This window comes from Theobroma cacao, chromosome 4 (genome assembly GCF_053813885.1).
Source record: "Theobroma cacao isolate CCN51 chromosome 4, ASM5381388v1, whole genome shotgun sequence".
NCBI lineage: Eukaryota > Viridiplantae > Streptophyta > Magnoliopsida > Malvales > Malvaceae > Theobroma > Theobroma cacao.
This window is the reverse complement of record NC_142642.1, coordinates 4,808,000-4,817,729: the sequence shown is the minus strand read 5'-3', so window position 1 is coordinate 4,817,729 and position 9,730 is coordinate 4,808,000. Positions and strand designations below refer to the sequence as shown.

General features: G+C 34.0%; 1 protein-coding gene across 3 annotated transcripts; it reads right to left on the bottom strand.

Moving 5' to 3' along the window:
- Window positions 1–2,263: 2,263 nt before the first annotated feature.
- Window positions 2,264–9,435, bottom strand: SDG40 (SET domain group 40). 3 transcript variants are annotated; one of them, XM_018119604.2, is made up of 5 exons: window positions 8,911–9,433; window positions 8,678–8,809; window positions 8,449–8,589; window positions 7,873–8,121; window positions 2,264–2,932 (listed from the first exon to the last, which is right to left on the bottom strand). In XM_018119604.2, the coding sequence occupies exons 1-5, from the start codon at window positions 9,256–9,258 to the stop codon at window positions 2,297–2,299; spliced, it is 1,506 nt and encodes a 501-aa protein (XP_017975093.1). In that variant the 5' UTR covers window positions 9,259–9,433; the 3' UTR covers window positions 2,264–2,296. The 3 variants fall into 3 exon arrangements, with proteins under 3 accessions (XP_017975093.1, XP_017975094.1, XP_017975095.1); XM_018119605.2 differs by lacking the exon at window positions 8,678–8,809 and having other exon boundaries at window positions 8,911–9,428; XM_018119606.2 differs by lacking the exons at window positions 8,449–8,589; window positions 8,678–8,809 and having other exon boundaries at window positions 8,911–9,435.
- Between the last annotated feature and the right edge of the window lie 295 nt (window positions 9,436–9,730).

Genomic DNA, 9,730 nt, shown 5'->3' with positions numbered 1-9,730 from the left:
TCAAAAATCAAACCAATTAGATCTTTGTATTGAAATTTACGCTCAAAATACTACATCATGTATGAGGAGTGTACTTATCCATACTTGCACGATTCATAGCAAATCAAGGTTTTTCCTTCTAAAGACCTTCAAAAACAAGAGACTAAGCCAGCAATAACTAAACTTAAAGGATTTTAACATCAAATTAAAGAAAAATGCGTAATAAATATTGATTCAACATGATTTAAGCTATTTTAAGAAAAGTAAATAAAACTACCTAATTCCAAACCTAAAACTCAAGAACTTAGCTATTTTGGTATCCAAAATACGGCAAAATAACTCTATGTAATAGAGTTATCACCAATCAATCTTATAAAGGGTTCGGTCAACCTTGAGGCAAAATGCAGGAAGGAATGACAATTTTTGGAAGCCCTAGTCAACCCTAGGAGACTCCTAATCAACCCTCCAAGTTCTGATCTCAAAATCACAAGCTTTTTGGAAGTATATCAACTAAAGGACACTTGTATTCTACTATAGAAGCCCTAATTTGAAATTTTGAAGAACATAGTTAACTCTAGATGCTCTATAGTCTACCCCAAAGTCTCAACAACTATCAGATTTGAATCAAACTTGTATCTAATAGCTCTATTGACTATAAAAGGAAGCCTTGCACCCATTTTGAAGTAAGAGAATACACACAAAGGCACTCAAACCCTAGAAAAGCTTCAAGATCTTCATTTTTCTCTTACACTCATCTTTTAAGTCTTCTTTCAAGCATTCAAGCACTTAAAGCAAAACTTTTTTGTTCATTAAGTTGATATTCTTGTACCCATTTTATTGTAAGCTTAAACACAAACTCATCAACCTTAGAGAGGCATTTATTACTATCCATTTGTAAACATTTTTGTGAAAGGTTCTAACTTAGTCTTGAAAAATTAGTGAGGGTTTGTGGTTGAGCCCATTAGAAACCACTGTGAGGGTTTGTGGTTGATTGTAATAAAAACTATTGTGAGGATTTATTGCTTGGTCTCGTGAAAAAGCATTTGTAAGGGGCCAATTCACCTCCCTCTTGGTCTTTATTATATTGAACTTACTACACTAACACATTGAAGGTATTTATACTTGCTCTCCTATTTTGGAATTTTCGCTCTCGGGGTTTAAATGTATTGATACTTATCAAGGTAGGAATTGATTCTTAAACCCTACTTGAGAATTTTTGCTTTCAGGTTGAAATGTACCGATACTTTTCAAAGCAGGTATTGATACTTTCATTTCAGCACTTTGAATTTTTTATTTACTACCAATAAGGTATCATTACTCTTTCAAGGGTATTGATACTTGTTGCTTGATTTGCGTAAAGTAACGATACCTTATTCAAAGGTATTGATACTTACAACTTAAAAACCGAGTTTTGAGTTGCTTTTGAACCATCTTCTTGAGGAAACACTTGACCATTTCAATTAAACATTTCAAAGGGTTTTTAAATGATCAATTGTAAAGTTAACAGGTATAATGATTATTATCTTTCAATTAGGTTTTATTTATGCTAAATAACCAAAATATGATTCTGCTCAAGAAAAAAAATTTTAAATTTCGTTGTATTATAACTTGAATGCATGTCTTTTCCTCAATACTGATTTTTAGCCGGGATACCTTTTTTTAAGACAAAGGGAGTTATCAGCATCTGAGGACAAAAACAAGTGGAAGCATCATCATCAGTGATAAAGGAGGTGGCCTTCAAACAATTGTAAGTGTAAATTTTCAAAAACAAAAATGTCACACATGGGAATTTGTTCGATCGTGCAAAATGGACAATTTGGGTTGGTAAATGGTAAATTTGATTTCAATTAAGTCTTGTATTATCTCCAAATGCACAATCTTCCCTTGAATTCGATCACAAAGCAAAATGCAGAAGAAAAATGATATGAAGCTTGAAAGAGTTGTAGATAATCCGCTCTAAAGAGGGCTCTTATGGGTGAAAGAATTTGTACAAAAATTTGCAAGTCTTTTGTGGTTGAGTTTTGGGTGCCAAGAAAGAAGCATGAGCAAATATGCGTGCCGATCAAATACGAGAAATTATCAGATATTACAAAATCTTTTATTGCTAGACATATGAAAAATCCTATGAATTTTCAGCTCTAAATTTCAGACCTAATCTGCAAGCTGCACTCGTAATGATTAAGCCAAAGGAGTTTTGAGAAGAATCATATGGCTACACTTTTGTCGGTTTATTTTTTTATCAAACTTTTTAATCCCAAAATACATTTTAACCAACAAAATAGTGTATAGTGACAGGTGAAATGCTTTCTTATTTAGCTCACAAAATTATATCATTCTTACTAGATAGAGAATTGATTGTGTCAGTACAATATGAAATGCAGTCAACAAGAACTTTTTTATAAATAAGCCTCCAATGGACTGCTAATTTCCACCTATCTATCAACATTTTAGCCCTCCGAGATGCAAATGACTCATCGTTTCTTTTCAGATTAGTTGCTTGCAAAAGATTGCAAAACTCACCCCCAAAAGCAGGCATCACCTTTCCCCACTCCCACAGGTTATCAAACTCCTGGATTTTGTCGGTGAAAGAAAGCAACAAGTTGTCATCTTCAATTGATGTTGGCATAGCCTTCAATGTAGCATGGCATTTCTTAGCTATCCATGTCATGACAGATATTTCATTGTCCTGTGACAGTTGAGATCCTGAATAAGCTCGGTGTCTGATAGATTTCCGCTGATATGGTGGAGTTGCCCACACACGCAAAGCAGCCATCAAAGCAAATGATGGCCTCCCATTTTGATGGATGTATAGCGAATCTTTTGGCCAAGAACTAGAGGAATGTATGTCAGGCTCCAATGGAATAAAAACCTTCTCATTTGGATTATCCTCTAAAAGAAACCCATAGTATTCAAGAAGCTCCAAATTTGTATATGTTCCATAACTCAAGAGAACCTACATGAAATAATTGACATTTCAATTACTTACCTAACCAATAAAAATAGTTCACACTATTAAAGGCATTATCCACATGCTTAAGAAGAAAAAATGAAATTCTGGCACTCGTTAATTTTCATGTTTAAACAAACCTTCACTCACACATAAAAGGCAAGTAACTTGCTCCAGACACCTAGCAGCCTTATATTATATGTTATGGCTTACTTGAATACTTACATCATAACAAACAAAACATTTTACTTGAAAGTTGCCTGTACAGGTACATTGTTGAAAGACAACAATGCGATATTGCATGCATGTTAAGCACAAGTCACCACAATTGTGGCTCAGCTAAGTGCTCAAAGCTTCAACCGGAGTGAAGTGTTCAGCTAGGCACCTAACAGGAATGCCCTGTTGATGTAGCCCTTGCCATATGCATGGCAAAACCCAACAAACCCAAACAGTTCTGCCTTACCATGCAGATGGCAAAAGCCAATCAACCCAACAAACTCTGCCATTAATAACTATGGTTTTGGTGACAAAATTGGGACAAAGCTGTGATGAGAGAGAGAGAGAGAGAGAGAGAAAGATGCAAAGCAAGTTTTCTGCTCCCAAAAGCAGGGACAGGATGGCAGTAAATATTGGTTGCTCACTGGCCCTTCATTAAGGAAAAATATTGTTTCTAATACTCCTTTTTAAATCATTATTTGGTAAAACTTTTTAAATCCTAATATAGTTACCACAAAATCTTAATCTGCATGGCTTTACCACATCAGCAAAGTTGACAGCAAAGGCAAATATTAAGAAACAAAATCATATTCACTTAAAGTGACTAAATATTTAAACAAAAAACCTATTCAAATATAGTCGGTCTACATAAAAGTAAAATCAAGAATTTCATTATTCATAAAATTAAATTTCTAAGAACTAATTCTTCAATATTTTCTTTCATATCGAAAAAAAATATTTGCTTTCAGCAAAAAAAAGAGTAGTAACAGAACAACCAAACAAAACCATAAGAAAAGTAGGAGAATTTTCTTTACTTTATAATAGAAGGCTTAAAAAGAGTAAAACAAACAGAGGAAGGCAACTGAAAACCACACTCAAGCCCCCCGTTGCCATCCATAGCCTATGAGGGCAGAGGGCTCTAATGCCAAGATGTTGCATGCAAAAGTGCTTGACCAGACATATCTTGCTTTGATGACAGCTTTTGTGCCTTTCAAGTAACAAATATGATGAAATTTAGTATTTCCTTAAAAATAGAGAGGACTCACATGGTTAAAAGACCTTCCTTAATTGCAAACATGACTAAAGGGGAAAGTAAACAAAATGAAACAGATATATATTTAGTCACAATAAATAAAAAATACATTTTTTTTAAATATCGTTATGGGAGTTTTGCACACTATGATTGTTGTGTTTTACATACCCAAGTCAGCATTTTTCCAAATGAATGCTATTGTGTCAAATTTTCATCATCATAGATACCATTCAAGCGTAACCTCATTTTTGGAGTATTTTGATGATTTAACATGAAATTAATTTCATTCCACTCCAGTTTTGCTACCATCTTATATGAAACAGTATCATCGGCACATACAATGATCAAAAATACAATTTTTTTAAATATCATTATGGGAGTTTTGCAGACTATGATTGCTGTGTTTTACATGCCCAACTCAACATTTTTCCAAATGAATGCTGTTGTGTCAAATTTTCATAATCATAGTTATCGTTGAAGCATAATCTCATTTTTGGAGTATTTTGATGTTTTAACCTGAAATTAATTTCATTCCACTCTAGTTTGCTACCATCTTATATGAAACAGTATCATCAGCACATACAATCAGGTAACTACCACTATTACTTTAGAAAAGTCATCAAAAAGAAAAATAATTACTAAAGGGGAAAGTAAACAAAATGAAACAGATATATATTTAGTCACAATAAATAAAAAATACATTTTTTTTAAATATCGTTATGGGAGTTTTGCACACTATGATTGTTGTGTTTTACATACCCAAGTCAGCATTTTTCCAAATGAATGCTATTGTGTCAAATTTTCATCATCATAGATACCATTCAAGCGTAACCTCATTTTTGGAGTATTTTGATGATTTAACATGAAATTAATTTCATTCCACTCCAGTTTTGCTACCATCTTATATGAAACAGTATCATCGGCACATACAATGATCAAAAATACAATTTTTTTAAATATCATTATGGGAGTTTTGCAGACTATGATTGCTGTGTTTTACATGCCCAACTCAACATTTTTCCAAATGAATGCTGTTGTGTCAAATTTTCATAATCATAGTTATCGTTGAAGCATAATCTCATTTTTGGAGTATTTTGATGTTTTAACCTGAAATTAATTTCATTCCACTCTAGTTTGCTACCATCTTATATGAAACAGTATCATCAGCACATACAATCAGGTAACTACCACTATTACTTTAGAAAAGTCATCAAAAAGAAAAATAATTTTAAGGAAAGCCTGATGACTCCAAACATCAAAACCGTGTAACAGTCATCCATACCAACTAATTTAAGCCTTGAAAACGTCAAAGTTTATAAAATTATAAAATGAACTATTTCAACCTGAAATAGTCCCCCCGACTCCCTCTCACACACCCCATAATCAACCTGAAATGTCCTACATGGAAGTAAATCTGTCTAGTAGATAAAGTAGATTCAAAATGTTGTACATTCAATTCAGCAGCCATTCAATCATCAAACAACTGACAAAATTGACAGAAAAAACAGATCATTATGACTTATTTAATTTCTGGTTCTAATCTGATATTGAAAAACAAAAGCTAAAGCATTCATTAATGCTTATGTTAAGCATCAAACCAAAAATCAATTGCCAACAGGTGGAGAAGCCCAATATGAATATAAAGCTGTAACAAACCCCATACTTAACTGAAGTTGGAATAACAGAACTTAATTCTCCCTCACATGAAGAACTAGGGAAAATTAAATACCACTTTATATGATGATACTTGGACTAAAGATTACAGAAGGTCAAACTAAGAATAAACTATTGTTTATTTTAGGATTTGTTGAATTTTGTTTGTGAAAGGAACAAAAGTGGTGGCAAGATGTGGTGTCTAGGAAGAATTTGGTTAACATACCTGATCGGTCCCTCTACTGTAATGAAACATGTAATTTAGTCCATATTATTCTATTTCAAAAAATTAAGACCTCATACTTTTATAAAATATGCAGCTGAGTAAAATTGTTAACACCATTAGGAAGTTTTTGTTTAATTCAATAAAAATGAATTATTTTTAATTTTATTCAGTAAAAACATAAAAGAAAATTTAAAACACACACACACACAAACAAAGAGAGAGAAAATGAGTGGGATATGTGTTTTGCAGACAAAACGGAGATATAGGTGGACAAGAGTCTCTAACTTTAGCTAATCAAGTTTGAATCTCCGGAAAACCATCCAAATTATGCTATCACACAAGCTATCAAAGGAATTCCTTCAAGAGATAAAAAAAAATGTACTGAAGAATTAAGCAATGCATAGGCATACTAACTAACATAAAAAAAAAACAAAAACAAGGAATCCATCATGTGAAATAATCATACCAAGAGATATAATTCTCAAACTTTCTTGTTTTTACTAGGAGAGACCAAGTCATCTTCAGCTCACATTTTTTATAACACAAAGTGTTTGACCCTCTAATAATTCTTCATGACTATAAGCACTAAACTTTTTATTCATTCAGCCAACTTGTAGTTTCACGTTTACTGACAAAATTAGACTTTTCAGATTCATCTCTGGGGAGATGGGTATGGGTCTTGAGTTGTGATTTTGGCTGTTTCAAGATGGGTAAGAGGGAAAACAGCAAGGACAGGAGAACACCAAACAGCCGACTCTGATCTAATAAGTTGCCACCCTCCCCCACCCCGACCTGTCTTATTCCTCTCTCTCTCTCTCTCTCTCTCCTTGTTTCTTTGTTTTTTGTTTTGGTTTCTTTATTTTGTTTTTCGTTTTTTAATTTTCATGAATGCAATAAAAAAGTAATTACTAATACTTTTTTTATTGTTGATTTTCTTTTTGTTATTTTAGCAAGCAGCATAGGATTTGTAGATGAGCAGACCTGCTACGAGGTTTGATCAGTTTAAAACTGACAGTTCTATGGCTAATCCTAGAGGAGGTTCAGATGGAAATATTGGAACTTATAAGGCAAGGGTATTCTTGTTATGCTGGTGCCAACCAGCCTTCAGTGTCCTCGTCTGTGAATCTGAAAAGCTATCAAGATGCTATTAAAATGCCCTTGCAGCTTGCTAAAGACAAAGGGATGGAAAGATCATCATAGCAATTGATTCCGAAATGCAATACAATTTTGCAGGAGACAAATCAAGTCAAAGTATGGATAGTCGAGGAACTGATTGCTGAGAGGTAAGAGTTGATAGGTCTTTTGATTGCTGTGTTATAACACATGTAATCGTTGTCCTAAGTAATGTAATATACAGAAGAATATAATTGTACATCTTCAAGAATTTCCAAATGAGTCGTATGTGTTGAAGATACAGATGCTCAGTGCTGTACTTATCTTTGATAATTTATTGCAAATAAAATATTCATTTGTCTGGGAAAAAAAGAAACAAAAGAAATTGTTAAGTGCTTCAAGGTAAACACATTTTCTAGGAAAAAAGTTACATGAACAATGCAACTTGATAAACTTAATAGTTAACAAATTGATCATCATTCTAAATTTCTCATATCAGTGTTAGTTCAATCATGCCTGTCATGTTGTCAGGCATCTAAACAATGGATTACTGAAAACAACTATAAAAAGATGTCTCATAATATTTCCCCCGATACACTGACTAAGAACAAGAATAATGAAAGTAAACATGAACAAGAATGGTATTAATTGAACAAATGATAGTTTAATTGTACATGTGAGTTAAATGAAAGAATTTCATTATACCTGCTCCCCTTTTTTATAGTTTGTTTTAGCATAGAAGCAATACGCAGCTGCATCTTCTTCAAATGCACCATCAGTTAATCTCTGTGAATGTTGTGTATCTAAGTCATCTAGGGCATACCCATTTTGCAAATTATCTACATTGTCGAAGCCATTCAGATCTTCACCAGGTGCAGCATAATTAAATAAGTCTCCCACAGGACATAAGCAGCCAGCTTCATCCCAAGGTATATGTAACGTCCTAGAGGAGATCTTCAACATGAACAGACATAAAAAGTTTTTATCATTTATGTATAGTGATATGGGAAAGGAAAAAGACCAAAACCTGACCGAATGTAAGACTATAATTCACTCCATCAACAAACAAAGCAGTTATGCACCAGCACGAGACAACACAAATGTCTGTGTTATGTGTAGCAACGTTATGCAAAGACATGAGAAATAATATAAAAACCTATGTATGCGTGTATACTCAGTCATTTGTTTGTATGCATGTGAATGTATGCAAATGTGCACATAGGTTTAAGCTAAAGTTATCCAACATAAAGATGAAAAACAGAGAAGGCTAAATATTCTCACAGTTCCAGTAGCCCAAATCCAAGCCCTAAAAGTGAGAAATTGAGGCTTAAGCTTAAGTTCCTTCATCAAAGGAGTGGCTTCTTTCCACTCATATTCAGCTTTTGACAAAGCTTTCTGAGCAGCCCAGATGGCATAATCGACCTAAGATACTCTGTAAGGTTAGAAAAACATACAACTGAACTTACGTAAACAAAAACATAACCGAAACACTTATAATCAGATACAGAACTTGCAGGGCTTGCTTTTCAAATTCACCGAAAGCAGCCAGTATACCATAACTACGGGGCAAGTGCAGCAAGTAAGGGTGCCAGGGTGAAGCCTTTCCTTTACTCATTTCATATAAAAAACAGATGGTCAATACCTGCATCGCAGTTAACACTAAATTTATTAGCAGTTCCTTCTTTTACTGTTTGGTTGACTTGCAAAGAATAAACATTCGGAAAAAAAGGGATAGGTTCAAACCTGGGCAGGAGACAGAGATGGATAGGCTTTGAGCGCAGTAGACAATCTCTCGTCATTTAAAAGAGAGTGAGTTGTGATTAAGGCAGATTTTGGAACTTTAAGAAGCAATTCTCCCCTTGTAATATCACGCACAGCACCCAGACCTCTTCCGCCAGCGTCAGGGAAGTAAGAGACGCCGAGAGAATGGCCCAGACAGGAACATGAGTCAGGATTTGGAGAATCTGATACGCCAAGCCCTGCTGCCCATTTTAGAAAGCTGTCGAGGCTTCCTCTCTCTTCTTCTTCTCCTTCTTCCTGGCTCTGTGTATTTGTCGCCTTTCCTTTTGCTTCTGACCCTGAGGGATTCATCTCCCAACCCCAGCGCCTCTATCCATCAAACCTCTTTTAGGAATAAAATAGCTTTCGTTTCTCTTGCATCGTATTTGAATTTTTTTTTTAGAAGAAAATAAAAAATAGTATACTTAAGTCACAATAATGCATGCTACCTGACTAATCTAATCTAAATCTAAACTATATTTATTTTAGCTCACATAGGCCCTAAGAATCTAACATGGCCTTACAATTTTGCTGTTGCATCCAGGGTATTTCGAGGATTTAGTCATGAGGCCAGTTATCACACACTAAGACTTTCTTTCAACTTCGTTTTAACTCAGTGTGATATTTGGGATGTTTTCACACAAGCCAGTTAAGAAATTGATTATATATATATATATATATATATGAGGAAGCACACATTACAATGACAAATTAATTTGTGAAATGCAATAGCAAAATTATAGGATATTGCAAATGCTATATATGCAATCATAATTTCACAAAA